This window comes from Hyperolius riggenbachi, chromosome 1, assembly GCF_040937935.1.
Source record: "Hyperolius riggenbachi isolate aHypRig1 chromosome 1, aHypRig1.pri, whole genome shotgun sequence".
NCBI lineage: Eukaryota > Metazoa > Chordata > Amphibia > Anura > Hyperoliidae > Hyperolius > Hyperolius riggenbachi.
The window spans coordinates 109177892-109194373 of record NC_090646.1 but is presented as its reverse complement, the minus strand read 5'-3'; the positions used below and the strand labels follow the sequence as shown (position 1 = coordinate 109194373).

General features: G+C 41.7%; 1 protein-coding gene across 3 annotated transcripts in view; it reads left to right on the top strand.

The window, feature by feature from the left end:
- The window catches only part of PPARGC1A (PPARG coactivator 1 alpha), a 137804-nt gene that overhangs the window by 97578 nt on the left and 23744 nt on the right, over nt 1-16482 (top strand). For all 3 annotated transcript variants that reach the window (XM_068267821.1, XM_068267814.1, XM_068267831.1), the window contains one exon: nt 15048-15954. In XM_068267821.1, coding sequence (XP_068123922.1) covers nt 15048-15954 — 907 coding nt within the window. The remainder of the gene's footprint in view (nt 1-15047; nt 15955-16482) is intronic.

The window sequence follows — 16482 nt, the reverse complement described above, 5'->3', positions numbered from 1 at the left end:
AAACTGGCTGCGATTTGAAATGGAAAATATGTTTGTATTAATGCTAAATTGCAATAGGTCTTACGAATGGAAGGAACATCTCAGAAGCAGTGGGAACATTTAAGAAGCACATTTTTGAAATGGGGGTCATCATACAATACATCCATTATAAACACAGAGTAGAAAACTGAGGCGACTTGCTGCTGTTATACAATGGGGCTAAAGGTCATAGTAGTATCATTTTAAGACATCTCGGGCACACACACCAACCCCCATACTATTCTAACAGTAGTGAACCGGCTTTTCCAGTTGTCAGGCAGCTGTGTGTATGTTTCTTGCACTACAGATCTATCTCTCTCCCTCCTCTTTTTATGCTATTGCTGTCTGTCTGGATGTTTATGTTTACAAATCGTAAGGTGTTCTTCTTTAAAGATAGAAGTGGCTGTCGCCGGCTGTGTTTGCCCGTTTCGCTGTCGTCTTTGTGTCACAGGAGAGCTCAGCCTGCTCTATTTGCCTGAGGCACAAGCGGTCGCTCTGGTTCTGACAGGCTTTGAATTAAATGATTCCGCCTCACAGCCGCCAGTGTGGCAAGGTTTGTGAATCGTCTGGAGAATACATGTTGAAATGTGTCGTTTGCACTGATTAATAGAGGATGCTGGTCCAGAGTTTAAACTGGTTCGTCCCCATGCTGGTTCATGGTTTGGACTGGTTTGCTTCTCGCGCTCACATGCTGGTTTGGCTGTTGTGTTGTAGTGCATCCTCCTAACCACCTCAGACCGCTCTGACAGGCACATTTTATGCTGTGAGACAACAATATTTGGGATCAGTAGTGTTCATTACTTAAATAGGTGAAAATAGAATGAAGCAACCAGGGTTGTAGCAAGAAAAAAAAAACTTTAAACAAGGATTGAACTTCATTCCAATCAGTAGCTGATACCCCCTTACCCTCAAAAAAATCTTCACCTTTTCTCAAATAGATCATAAGGTGGGTCTGTATGACTGATATTGTGGTGAAAGCCCGCACCATAGTGTGACGTCATGACCAAGGTCCAGACAGTTTGCTGTGTGTGAACCTCGTTGCATTGTGGGAAATAACAGCTATTTCCAACTGCCAAGCAAGCAGTATCTCAAACGCTAGCGGTGAGAAAAAATTTAACATTTTTTTCCATTAATGAAGGTTTGCATGCAAAAACGTATATTAGAGCATTTTACAGTGTGTGTTTTTTCAATGAAGATGCAGAGGAATGCATTTTCACATGCCTTTTTGATGTTTGTCTGTTTTTTTAGTAAATATATTATATTTGACTGCATTGATAGAGGGAAAATATTGAAAAAAATGGTCATGCAGAAAAAAACCTGTGGAAAACGCAAATGCATACAAAAACGCACCAAAAAATGAATTTAAAAAAAAAAAACGTACAGTGCAGAAAACACAGCCTAGTGTGCTCCTAGCCTCAAGGAAAAAAAGAGACACTGTTTTTTTCTCTGCTTTTATTTTGGGAGGGGGTTGTTCTAATATAACATACAGTATGTAGAGAAGCCACAGTGCAGTAGAGTGCCTGGAGCTCAGTGAGACCTTTAGTTAATGACAACTTGTCTTCTTATTAGAACTGGTTCATCCTATAAATTAGCTGCCTCCACAGTGTCCAGGGGGTCAGGAGAAAACCTACTATAACCTTTGACCCTGAGCATTACTCAATCAATCAGCTCTAAATCATGCTCTGCTGAACATCCCCAGGTAAGAAATGATTTTCCCAAATGAAGGGTAGGGAGGAAATTGACTATTATCGGAGAGGCTTCAGGAGTATGGCCAGCGTTTCAAGTGTCAGGATCACTAGATGATGTTTTCAGTGGATAAACATTTGTATGGTTTTTGAGTAAATTTGCTGACTCAACTGTATGCTTACAACTTCAAAATGGAGTCTGGGACACAGATAGACATACAAACCGAGGGAGGAGAGACTATGCCAATGCTGTGAGCAGAAGACCCTCGGGGAAGAGAATCACTTCCTGCTGCACTGCCCCAAATATACTGCAACCAGGGAAACCTTTTGTAAGAAATTGATGGAACTATTTCCAGACTTTCACACATTAGAGGATGAGAGAAAATTCTACACCCTACTAGGAGAAGAGGAATTCACAAAAGGAAGGGGGGGCATCTATTAATTTGCATATTGACAGCATTATAAACGCTTCTCCCACACATATCACCTAACCCTAAATAAAGGGGGTTAGATTATATAAAGAGCTCCTCCCTACAGGGGAACAGAGATGACACAGGGGGGCACTGGAGGTACAGAGTACAGAGATGACACAGGGGGGCACTGGAGGTACAGGGGTACAGAGATGACACAGGGGGCACTGGAGGCAAAGAAGAGTTACGGGACAGAGATAGCACATTGTTTCGACTTATGTACAGATTAAGAGTGAACCTACAGTCCCTATCTCATTCGTTAACCGGTGACTACCTCTACATGCCTTAATTTCCCTGTTTGCTGTCCAGCAGATTTTATCTTTCGATCAGTGCATCACATCACAGGCTCAGTTCTGCTCACTAGCAATGCATCTAGACTTTTCACTGTTCCTGGTTGCTGTCTCCATTGATTTTCTTCTTGAAATAAATTAAATATCACTAATCAATTCCATGGGAAGCAGAGGACTCCAGTCTGATTTGTTTAAAATGACTGAATTTGACTAAAACAGATTGGGACTCTCAAGGTGGCCATACATCAGGTGACTTGGCAGGCTATCGACCATCCGATTCGATGATTACAATCGAATTGTATAAAAATCGGTGCACGGCTGTAATGGCGTGCACTGTCGGGACGTGCAACAAATGCAACTGAATCCCCGGTGCTGTCCCCCCCAGTGTGAAATGTAACACCCCCAGCTGCCCGTAAATGAATACTTTGCCTGTCAGTGTCCGCTGCTGTCTCCATCATCTTCCTTACACACACACACTCCAGGGGGGCAGCAACGGGGGAGATGATGAGGTCCCTAAGCCGATTCCCGAGAGATTTCTTGCTGAAATTGATACTGCGGGTGTATGGGCAGCCGACAGATCATTCTCCAATCAGATTCAATCAGCTAGAGATTTGTCTCTTGGTTGGATCTGCCCATCATCACTAGATGTATGGCTAGCTTCAGCCAGTATGTGCAAGTCCGTCTCTTTTCACAGCTTCCAAAACGATACTCTGCCGGGGGTTTAACCTGCATTGTGCCTCCTTGCAGCACTTATACCATGATAATGTGGAATGTTTTCTGACATGCCAACAGATCTGCACAGTGGTACATAACACATATGTCAATTTGAGGAAGTAGCCCCTGCAGCCACATGGGGAATCTGGGGATGTGAGGGCCCATCAACGTCTTACCCTCCCTTCGATGCAATCCAAACTCCTTCTCCACCCTCCTGAGTAGGTAGGGGAAGTCTTGTTGTCCCCACTGTTAAAGGTGGCCACAACTCTGATATGACTCCCTAACAGATGGGAGGGAAGAGGATGTAAGTCATAGCGGCCCTATCAAAGTCTTGCTGGGGAGGGGCCATGATTTGTAGTCACGCCCCTTCTCCCTTGTAGCAGAATTATGTGTGTGCTATTTATAAAGAGGAGCTGTCATCTATACTATCTAAAAAATACACATATATATATATATATATATATATATATATATATATATATATATATATAAATACTTGCTCTATGTACATAACATGTATTGCACTGTCCACGTTTTGATTTTGGCAAGTTTTAATAGTAAAGGAAGAGAAAACTGTTTCAGGCATTTGCCATTTTGAACTCCCTGTGTCTGAAGCCTATCCTGATGTCATTTCCTCCCTTACTCTAGGAGGAGGACGGGCAATGCAAACACAGACAGTCTTTAGACACTCCCCCTCAGCTCTGAAATAGAAAGTGCTTTGTCATTGTGTGACTCTGCAGCTTCTCAGCATGAGAAATATTGGCCAATCAGAGAGGAACAGAGATGTGGAAGGGGAAAACAGGAGGGAAAGAGGCGTCAACCAATCAGGCTGCTTTAGTTAAGTGTCAAGGGAAAGTAAAAAAGCAAAAAAAGACAACCCAGCATGCCCTGCAACTTCCCTTGCGTGGCAGATGTAACAGATAAGAACCAGGTGAAATGGGGAATGCTCTTTTATCAAGAACGAAAGTAGGAGTGATTTTTAACTTTTGAATTGTCTGGTTATCTGGTTAGCAACCTTTTTACTTCTTTACCAGATAATAAATTGATTTTTGATCTCATACCTGATAGTTACACTTAAAGAGTTCTTCCTGTATAAAAGACAGAGCCTGTCATATCAGGCTCAGACTTAAAAAGACACTGAAGTGAAATAAAAATTATGATATAATGAATTGGTTGTGTAGTACGGATAATTACTAGAATATTAGAAGCAAAGAAAATATCCTCATATTTTTATTTTCAGTTATATAGTGTTTTTTATAACATTGCATCATTCTCTAATATTTGCAGTTTTCCCACTACTCAGCATTCTAAATGATTTTACAGAGCAGGCTATGAACTTTTCACCTGTCCTGAACTGTTCTCTGCAGAAGAAAAAGCCTGACAGCTGAGATAATAAACTTCAGATAACAGCTCTCTGCGACTGTGGAGCTGAATGGCTTGTTTTGCATAGATAACAGCTAGAGTGTCTTAACTCTTCTTGTACTGAAAACCATATTAGACTTATGTCTCTGCTCCCAATGTTTTATTTCTTTGCTGTACTTACTACACATACAAATCATTATATCATAATTTTTTTTCGCTTCAGTGTCTCTTTAATGCTGCATGATGGTGGTGATGGTTGGGGGGGGGGGGGGGGGAGAAGACTCAGCATTAAATACTTACCTGCATGCTTGAGACCACATCCACTGATCCTGCATCATTAAGATCATACCTACTGATCCTGCATCATTAAGACCACACCCACTGATCCTGCATCATTAAGACCACACCTACTGATCCTGCATCATTAAGACCACACCCACTGATCCTGCATCATTAAGACCACACCCACTGATCTTGCATCATCTGTCTTTTATACTGGAAGTACTAGAGAGGAGTTTTCTCAGTTTTGAAGAACTATTGAAACAGCTCTCGATGGTCGACTTGTACTTGTTTGGAGAGTCAACTTTGCCCACAGTAAAGTAGGGTACATATTAAAATCTCTTTAATTAGAATCTTAATGTGAGTTTGTGTTTTTGTATGTCCAGATGCAGGGTAGGAATCCCTGTGAAATTTTAGCATCAGTTGAAGTCTGGAATAGTCTCCTCAGGCAGTAAACTCTCACCGTTCCACCTTTTTTTCCATATCTGCGGCATGTTTAAGCAATTTCAGATAACCTCTCTGTGAGTTCCCGGCGTCCGTAAGTCACTAACAAATAGAACCTCATTTTCCAAACACAAAATCACTGGTAATTGTTGCCTACAAATCCTTCCTGCCACGTCGCAAATAAAAATGGGCGCTTTGTACCCATCCAAAAGGCAGCAGAAAAATAATGAGCTGAGAACACATAAATGCGGCAACAGATTTGAGCGCGAAGGAAGGGAAAAAAAAAAGAAATCTGTAAGTGTGAGTGATATAGAGGCACTTGTTTATTATAGAAGACATTTCAATGCAGTAATCATAAATACTGCGAAGGTTGTGCTCCGCTGAAATATGGCCTACATACTGTTGATTGTTTGTGTTATGTGATTTGTCTGACACCCATTACATTCTGGGGTAATAGCAGCTATTTGTTGCTGGGCGCAGCAGGCTCCCTTCACAAAGGAAAATAGACAGCAATAAAAACCATGCTCAGAAATTCATTCTGAAAGTCGCTTCACCTCCTATAGCTTGTGGAAGCGTGATAACGGCGTTCTATACTGTCTTCTGTCATCAAGCAGCCTCAAAATGTCATCCAGACGCTTTTTAAAGCTTAAAATACAGACATAGATCTAAATGTACCGTCTGATGGCTTTAGTAAGCAGGAGTGCCACAATGTTACATTTTCTTTGTCAAACACAGATTCTGCGGCTAAGTATCTTATCGTGTATAACGAAAAGGTGGTGACTGGATATTAAGCAGCCTGGTTAAAAGAGTTAGTAGCAGGCTGCTTATTCAATTTACATCATTTTGCTATTCAAACTGTAAGAGGGTGGGGCACAGACATAAGCCCCTAAATAAAAATTGCAGCCTGCAGCACTGCAAGTCTGCACTGGATAGAGTGCTTGGTGAAGGACTTCCGAACAGGAACTTTAACCAACGCTTGAACTTCATTCCAATCAGTAGCTGATACCACCTTTCCCATGAGAATTTTTTTTTTCCTTTTTTCAAATAGTTCATCAGGTGGGCCTTTATGGCTGATATTGTGGTGAAACCCCTCCCACAGTGTGATGCCATGTTCTCGTCTTGATGATTTGTTGTCTGTGAACCTCATTGCATTGTGGGAAATGACACCTGTTTCCAACTGCCAAGCAAGCAGCATCTTCCTCCGTGCATAGAACTCTCAGTAGCGAACATTCCGTACAGATCACCTGGCAGAACTAAAGATGTTGCCGTCTGTGATCAATTCCAGAATGTAAATCAGGGAGAGGAAAGAGTTACAATGGGCAAACACTGACTAAATAATCTATAAATGAATATTTATAATTGTAAAAAATAACGGGCAGATTCATTATGCTATTTTCACTATAGTTCCTTAAAAAGCGGATCCGAGATGAAAAACTTACTATAACAAGTAACTTGTCTATATATCTTATCTAAAGTTTAGACACAGCAAATCTGGCTGCATACAGCTTCAACAGTTTAAGATGATTTATTCCTGTGATACAATGAGCGCTGCCATGTTCTGTTTTGTCATCATTACACAGGTAATCTGCAACTGCATCTCCACCCCTCAGCCTGTGAAAAATTCACTCCCCCCTCCCCATCTGCCTCTGAAATCTCTGGCTAATAATCTCCTCCGCCACCTCATGCCCAGACTGAGCTCCCATAAGCCCTTGCTACATGGCTCTGAGTGCCTTGGCGTTTTGGAGAAGCTGTGGGCGAGGCTTGTTTAGTTTATAGGGAATTAGAATATTAAAACAAAAAAAGTATTTGGCTTGAGGAATGCCCTATAACCTATATGTAAGGAACACAATTATGCAATGTATAAAAGTTCATCTCGGATCCACTTTAAAGGTCTTGTGTACACTGGATTTTTGTGGTTGTTTTGCACCTCTGAAGTTCTTGGATGTTAAAGTGGCCTTTGGTGACAGGAGTTTAGCTAGTTTCATATTTTAGACATTCAGGCATGCCCTCTCCAACCAGTGCCATTTCTCCTCTTCCTCCTCCCACCATGTCACTGTCACGCCCCAGTATTGACCACTCCTCCTATCATCCTTCTGGTGATGTCATCTCCTGGCCTCTACATAAATACTGATGCCTTTTAGACATCTGAGGGCCAGAAACATAGGAAAAATGTTTGCCTATAGATGTCCGCTGCGGGCAGAGATAGGTTTGCTCTAAAATGCCTTCCATGGCAAATGGATGCGAAAACAGAAAACACCAATGGATGTATGTGGGAGTACATTTGAAATCGGCGCCGGTAGACTTGGGCGCAGGATACAGCCGGTATATGGCTGATCCTGCCTCTGCACAAGTCCGGGCCGTTTTAATTACTATTCCCCCTCCAGGCCGCCATGGATAGTGGGGGAATGAAATAATTCGGCTTCCAGCGATTGCTGAGGCCGAATTATTGTGTTTTTAAGCAACCTCGGCTCTGTCTTCTGACGGAGCCGACGTTACTCACTGAGCGCTGCAATAGGAGTGATTCCTATTGTAGTCTATGGAGGCGCCGGCTGCGCCCAAATCTAGCAGCGCTGAAAAGCCCTGCTCCTTCTATGTGGCTGTCTAAGGCCCTGTTTACACAGTTAGTCAGTTAGTACGCTTTTTTTTTTCTTCTCCATAGCAGTGCATTGAGAAAAAAAATTCAGTTAAAATGCGTTAAAGGGGCACTATGGCTAAATTCTTTGTTTTTTGTCACTGTAATATTTATAGATGTATGTGGGGCATAGGTAGTAACATGTAATGTGGCTGTATAGGTTTTTATTTACACTGACAGCATCCTTGTATAGTTTTAGTCACGTCGGCAGATTTACCTTATTGACGCGACTCAGGCTAATCCATTATGCTCTAGAAGGCATCTTTCCCTGCTGTGTTAGATGCCGTTATTGTTCTCCCCTCTGGGCAGCACTTATTGGATTTTTCCTTCAACTGTTCTTATTCAACTGCACAATCGTGCAGTTACAGAGGTCACTCCATCTGCCGTAAAGAGCAGCAATTGGCCGCCGTGCAGAGTGAGCCGCAACCTCCATCTATGCTGGAACGCAACTGCCGTGGGGAGAGGGACGCAGCCTTACTGATGACGCTGCCTGGCAAGGACCCCTGTAGCGAAGCTGGCAATGAAACAGACACCTATTCTTGTCCGTTTCTATGGCTACCAGACTTCGCTATTTGAAGTGCGCAGTGTAGCGGTGGCGGCGGCATGATAGACTCTATCATGCCGCCGCTACACTGAGCACTTCAAACAGCGAAGTCTGGTATTGAACAAATTCATATGGGGCAGTGCTGACCTGTGTTTTAGCGACGTTCATTTGTGTTGGTACAGCTTTCTGTTTCTCGGAACGCAGTCTATTTTTTTCGTATGCGTTTTTAGACCCTTTGATTGTTTTTAATATTCTGGGTGTCTGGGAGGTTGAAATTTACCATCATTCAAAAGAAAAAGTTAGTACCTATTAAAATGCAAGTGATCATATATATGTCTGGTGATCAGCATAGGGTGTGAGGACCATGGGTCCTGAGCCACAGGGCCCTAAAGGGCTTGTGTGCATAGACTTTTTTTTTGTGTTATTGATCTGCACGTCTGAAGGACCATTGGCAAATCTAAAAGGCAAAGCCTGCATTTTTAATGAGATCTTATGGAGCAGTGTTAACCTGTGTCTGAATATCATCTGCTTTGCATTCCATTTTTTTCCAAATGCAGCCTTTTTCATTCTCCTGTGTTTATTGTCCTTTACAGATTCATTTTGAACTCAGTAGGAGGCAGAGACTAAACTCAATTGAAACGTAAATCAGACTATATTTGAATACAAATGAAGGGCCTACTCAAACAAAAATTAAACAGTATTCAAAACAAAACTGAAATGCAGACGGACAAATATGCATAACCTTGGGGCTTGTGTACAGGGACTGCAGCGCGAATGCAACACAAACAAGATATGCGTTTATCGCAATATTTGTCACTGCATTTGGAAAACTTAATTTAAAAAACTGCTTCATGCAGACATTTTTTTTCTAAGGGACCACTATCGTAAAAAAATGGTAACATTTAAAATAGACATGTTCTTACAGAGTAAAATGAGCTATACATTTCCTCTCCTTTGTTGCTGTCATTTATAGTAGTTAGAAGAAATCTGACAAAACTGACAGGTTTTTGACTAGTCCATCTCTTCATGGGGGATTCCCATCGTCTATATATATATAATAGAGTAAGTGCCTCAACCTTCAAGCAATAAGAAGAAGTAGCGCCCTGCCCCCAGGGCCGGTCCAAGCAAGAAGAAGGGGCTGGTCCAAGCAAGAAGAAGAAGTAGTGTCATATCAAACCAAGGGCAAAGAGGGATAATTTGCATATTCAGTAGCAGTGCATTGTGGGTAACCACAAATGTTCACTTATAGCTGAATTATTGCAGATTTGCTTCTGTTTTAAGAAGGAAAATTACACCAAGCTTTGCTTTTTTTTAGTAGGAGGGCTTTTTGGTCTCTTTTATCCTCCTATACATTCATAGTAGTTTGGGTCACCCTGAGCTGCTTGGTTACTCTGTTGTACTGGTCCAAGCCCTATCTCATACAGCCTTATCAATCCCTGCAATGTACTGATGAGGACCAAACATCTGAAATAGGCTGTCACCTGTGTGGATTGATATGACTGTGTAAAACTGAAAGCTATAGGCTTGCTTGACTTACCAAGGGTGAAAAAGAATAATTTGCATATTTAGTAGCGGTGCTTTTTGGTTTTTTTTATCCACCTATACATTCCGAGTGGTTTGGGTCACCCTGAGCTGCTTGGTTACTCTGTTGTACTGGTCCAAGCCCTATCTCATACAGCCATATCAATCCTTGCCATGTGCAGATGAGGACCAAAAGTCTGAAACAGGCCGTCACATGTGGGTTTGATATGGCTGTGTAAAATGTATGCTATACACCAGTGGTTCTGGATGCTTGCTTGGCTTACTAAGGTTGAAAAGGAATTATTTGCATATTTAGTAGCAGTGCATTGCGGGTAACCACAAATGTTCACTTATAGCTGAATTATTGTATATTTCCTTCTGTTTTAGGAAGACAAATTACACCAAGCTTTGCTTTTTTAGTAGGAGGTCTTTTTAGTCCCTTTTATCCCTCTATACATTTCGAGTGGTTTGGGTCACCCTGAGCTGCTTGGTTACTCTGTTGTACTGGTCCAAGCCCTATCTCATACAGCCATATCAATCCCTGCCATGTACTGATGTGGACCAAAAGTCTGAAACAGGCTGTCTATATGTAGGTTTGATATGACTGTGTAAAACTTAAAGCTATATGCTTGCTATACACCAGCGGTTCTGGATGCTTACTTGGCTTACCAAGGGGGAAAAGGGGTAATTTGCATATTTAGTAGCAGTGCATTGTGAGTAACCACAAATGTTCACTTATAGCCGAATTATTGCAGATTTCCTTCTGTTTTAAAAAAGCCCATTACACCAATACAGTGTGCGGCATTGCAGGAAGTGATGACAGTGGAATGCACGATGGAACACGGAAGAGGTGAGTCATCCCCGCCCGCTGCCTCTTACTAATAGTGGCGGCTGCTACTGTGCTTAAGCAGGAGCGCACATGGGGGACCCAGGTGAGGGGGGGGGGCTTCCTGCTGAGCTTAAGCTGGAGGTAAAGCACACATGGGGGACCCAGTTGAGGGGGGGTCCAACCCCCCTCCCCGCCGCTGAGCCCAATACCCTCTTCCTGCCCTCTACCCTCTTATGCGGCGTATGCTACGCCGCGGGTTGGCTAGTTTCATTTATTCTTTACAAAAGCATTCCCTGGAAAGGATCTACACAAAGATGCAGGTTGTTCCCCCTACCTGTTTGCACACTATTCTGGCAGTCGGACTGAGCAACTCCCACTCACTAAGTGCTTTTGAAAATAAAGAAAAAACCCTTAACCACCCTGGCGTTCTGATTAAATCGCCAGGGTGGCTGCGGGAGGGTTTTTTTTAAATAAAAAAAAAACTATTCCATGCAGCCAACTGAAAGTTGGCTGCATGAAAGCCCACTAGAGGGCGCTCCGGAGGCGTTCTTCCGATCGCCTCCGGCGGCCAGAAGTAACACGGAAGGCCGCAATAAGCGGCCTTCCGTGTTTCGCTTACCTCGTCGCCATGGCGACGAGCGGAGTGACGTCATGGACGTCAGCAGACGTCCTGACGTCTGCCGCCTCCGATCCAGCCCTTAGCGCTGGCCGGAACTGTTTGTTCCGGCTACGCTGGGCTCGGGCGGCTGGGGGGACCCTCTTTCGCCGCTGCACGCGGCGGATCGCCGCGCTGCAGCGGCGATCAGGCAGCACACGCGGCTGGCAAGGTGCCGGCTGCGTGTGCTGCTTTTTATTTCATTAAAATCGGCCCAGCAGGGCCTGAGCGGCAGCCTCTGGCGGTGTTGGACGAGCTGAGCTCGTCCAGACCGCTCAGCAGGTTAAAATCCCCAGTAAGGAGACCTGTCAGTTCTTTCAGATTTCTAATATCTACTGTAAGTTACTACAGGACAAAAGTAATTAATAGCAAATTTTACTTTGTGAGAAATATACCTTTTTATTTATTTTTTCCTGTATTTTAAGTTTTTTTTTTTTTTTTGTGATAGTGGTCCTTTAAGACTGCAGTCCCAGATTGCTACATAACACACACTCTCCATCCTTCTATAAATCTGTGGCCCCACTTTCCAAAGGCTGTCACTTGGCGAACCCTGTGTTACTTTCTCTTCCTCCTTCTAACTCTCTGGGCTAGTTGCTTTATGGTGCCCATGCACGGTACAATACAAACGTTCAATTTTCCCATTTATTGGACCAAAATGGTCAAATTGAATGAAAGTCGAAACAAATCCTTTTTTTTTCCATCAAGAAAAACAAACGATTTTCCTTTTTTTTCTAGAAAAATCTGTTCGGACATATTTGAATAATCTTTATATTCGATCATTTTTCATGTATTTTCTGACCATCAAATTTTCATGTACGGTACTTTAAGAGGAACACCAGTGAAAATAATGTAATAAAAAAGTGCTTCATTTTTACAATAATTATGAATAAATGAATTAGTCAGTGTTTGCCCATTGTAAAAGCTTTCCTCTCCCTGATTTACATTCTGACATTTATCACATGGTGACATTTTTACTGCTGGCAGGTGATGTCAGTGGAAGGAGATGCTGCTTGCTTTTTTTGGCAGTTGGACCCAGCTGTAAACAGCTGTTATTTCCCACAATGCATTGAGGTTCACAGACAGGAAACTGTCACTCAGGACCCTGGTGCTGACATCACACTGTGGGAGGGGTTTCACCACAATATCAGCCATACAGAGCCCCCTGATGATCCATTTGAGAAAGGGAATAGATTGCTCATGGGAAAGGGGGTATCAGCTACTGATTGGGATGAAGTTCAATTCTTGGTCACGGTTTCTCTTTAAACAACTGTGATTTTTTTAGATCAACCGGAATAATCGGATTAAATTATCTAAACTAAAAAAAAGTGAAAAAAATGTACCATGTATGGGCAGCATTAGGGATCATCTGTTCCCTACTGCAGACCTTCTTTATGGAGTCCCTGCAATGTATTACTCCATCAGAGCCCAACATCCATGCAGGAGTACTATGAAAAGATCCTACACCTGCAGAATTTTGATGCCTGATTCTGCCTTAACTGTATATCTCTTCTTTGTCCCAAGCTTGCTTGCTTTGACTCTGTTTCTAATGAAGATTTTCATTAAAAACATCAGGATATAATTATGTTCATTTTAATATCAATAGCCTGGTGAGTCTGTAGACAAAATTACTTAATAGGACTAATTATAATTGATTTTTTTTATTGTTATTTGGAAAGTGGTATGCTGAAAGCAAATTGGGAAGAAACATATTATTTACATTGCCTATAGCTAATGATTTAACTTTATTACTTCTCAGTTTGTTCGTTAAGATAACAAATTATGTAAGTTGTTGAAAATTAAACTCATCTTAGCACCATGCTGGATCCTGCACACTTTTAATTGGTAAAATGTGTCTCTTTGTTCCTAACACAGCATTTTAGGTCAATTAAAACATACATTCGTATGTGAAACGTAAAGTTAAAGGATCCCATCTAAACTCCTGTTTAGACAGTTGGCATACCATTTAGGTAAAACATGATAAAACAAGTCGTACAACTCGAAAGCATAAGCAGTTCCGCGCCCTCTCATATCTACTATAAGAAGATAAGTAGTACTGGGCAAGTCTCCACCCCTAGCCTGCTGATTGGATAGTGCAGGTTAGCATCTCAGCTATGAGCTCAACCTTTTGGGTTCTCCTCCCAAAGCTCACATCAATTCCAATGTCGCTCCCTGGCATTACAGCAGTAGAAGTCTTGGCTTGCTCCACCAAGGTTTGCAGTCATCCTGATCTCATGCTTGCATCCTCCAGCCTATGCACATCTTCCTTCAATCCTTCTTTTTGATGGTTGACCAGGAGATCACCTTCCTTCTAGTTTTTGACCAAAGAATTTTTAACCTGTCTGCTCTTTAGGTATGCTCGCCAATTGGCCAATGCAGGGTAATTGTCAACTCTTCACGTTGGAGATAAAGGGGATAGACACGTAGATGATAAAACTCAGCATTATTATTAATTCTCTATACACCATTTTCCTGGACAGGTCTGAAGATTTTTCTCAGCAATTGTATTCCCAGCAGGAAATAGTCTTGTCATGTTTTATTGTGAGAACCCAAGTTTTGCTCGGTGTAGGTAACAAATAATGGTTTTGTGGATAGTTTTTCTGTTATTTCTTCTTGACAGGAGATGTGATCGCAGAAGGTTTTATAGGTTACATTAGCTTCTATCCCAAAAGATTATACTGTATGTGTTTTGTAATAGTGTTTGTGTTCTAATTCAGCAATGCGTGGTTCGGAATCCCGAAATGCTTGTGTTCGGGTTCTGAATCATGCATTGCCGAATTCAAACTCCAACACTATTTTGTAATATGATTTTGTTTGGTGATCATAGATTACAGGTATTTGAAACTATTGTCAGGCACATAATCTAATTCCATTTACCCACTGCTCTGTTTATTATGCATCCTGCAGCCTTACCCTGCATTGCAAGCATTCCAATCTATTCAGAAATGTTTCTGCTGTAATAAATCTCATCAGTCAGCCTGGCTCTATTTGGTACATTGCTGATCAGAAGGAAGCTTGTCATCACCCCTCCTTACTTATTGGCTGAGGGCAGTTCCGTGTGACATGAGGCTGAAATCTGATCGTGATGTGCTTATATGTTTACAAAGCAATGCAATGCTAGCTTTGACAGTGCAATTTCTAGGGGGAAAAAAGAGTAAGGGAGGAAATTACATCAGGATTGGCTTCAGTCAAAGGGAACCAAGATGGCAAATGCCAGAAACAGAATTCCCTTAATTTACTATAGGACATTCAGTATAATCAAAACGTGGACAGTACAATACATTTGTTATATAAGTAGAACAAGTAGTTATCTACTTATATATGTGTTTTTTTTCCTGGCATAGTTTGGCTGACCTTGCTGCTTTAAATTGAAAGATGTGTGTAATATTGCAGAGTCAGGTGGATTAGGACTTAACCTACCTCCGCCCCAAAGTTTGGACACAGAGACCACACCAAAGACTTAAACTAGTTGTATTTCAAATGAATTCTGTACTAACTGAGCACATTACTATGTTCCATTGCATCTTCCCAATAAACGTAATGCTTCAATTTTCATGTTGCTTATATTCCTCCTAAAAAAATATTTTTGTCCTTTTACTATTTTTAGGACTAACTCCACCAACAACTCCACCTCACAAAGCCAACCAAGATAACCCATTCAGGACTTCTCCTAAGCTGAAGTCATCTTGCAAGTCTGTTGTTCCACCTGCTAAAAAATCTCGCTACATTGAGTCTTCCACAATCCAAGTTATTAACTCTAAAAAGGGTCCCGAACAATCTGAACTGTATGCACAGCTGAGCAAATCCTCTGTGGTCATTGGACAAGAGGAGAAAAAAGTGAAGCGGCCTAGTTTACGACTCTTCGGAGACCATGACTACTGCCAGTTTATGAATTCAAAATCAGAAATACGTATAAGCTTAACACAAGAGTTACAGGCCTCAAGACAACTTGAATGTAAGGCTTCTCTGCCTGGGAGTAAATTGCAAGTCTGTTCATTTAAAGAACAACAGGAGAATTTGAAAGACTGTTTTGAGGTGGCCATGCCATATCCTCCAAATGGCAATAGGAAACCACTGCAAGACCAAGAGATCCGTGCAGAACTTAATAAGCACTTTGGTGACCCAACACAAGCAGTCTATGAGGAAGAAAACAAAAATAGTGATGCAAGGAGCAGTGATTACAGCAATGATCAATTCTCTAGACTACCTATGTTTTTAACCTCTGGACTGGGTATGGATAGCTTGTTTGATGACAGCGAAGATGAAAATGATAAACTGTGCTATTCCTGGGATGGAATACAATCCTACTCATTATTTGATGTATCACCTTCCTGCTCAACCTTCAATTCTCCAAGCAGATATTCCGCCTCCCCACCAATGTCCTTATTTTCTCAAAGGTCACAAAGGATATGTTCCCGGTTGAGATCTAGATCTTATTCTAAAAACAGATCATGTTCTCGCTCTCCATATTCACGTTCAAGATCAAGATCTCCATCCAGCAGATCTTCTTCAGGGTAAGTTACAAGAGTGATTACAGCTAATTCTCTGAATATTATTTTAGCTTCATGAACATTTCAGGTAGTATTAATTTCCTCTTTCTGTCACTATGATCCTGTAAATAGATGTGCATGCTCAAAAAACACTTTTCCTCCAAAACTAGGTATCGTAGAAATCTATTTGTTTAAGTGAATTAAGCCGAGATGACATGAGCATAACTTAAAGCACCACTATCGTGAAAATCATACATTTTAAAATGCATTTAAACACATACAAATAAGAAGTACATTTCTTCCAGAGTAAAATTAGCCATTAATTACTTTTCTCTTATGTTGCTGCCGCTTACAGCAGGTACTAGACTAGCCCATCTCCTCATGGGGGATTCTTATGGTTTTGTTTAGTTTCAAAAGCACTAGGCGAATGGCAGTTGCTCTTTCCAACTGCCTAAAAAGTGTACAGCAAGCACGGAGGTCAGCATCTTTTTACAAATCTTTTTTAAGGAGTGACTTTATAAAGACTAATGGCCATGCTGAGAATCCCCTATG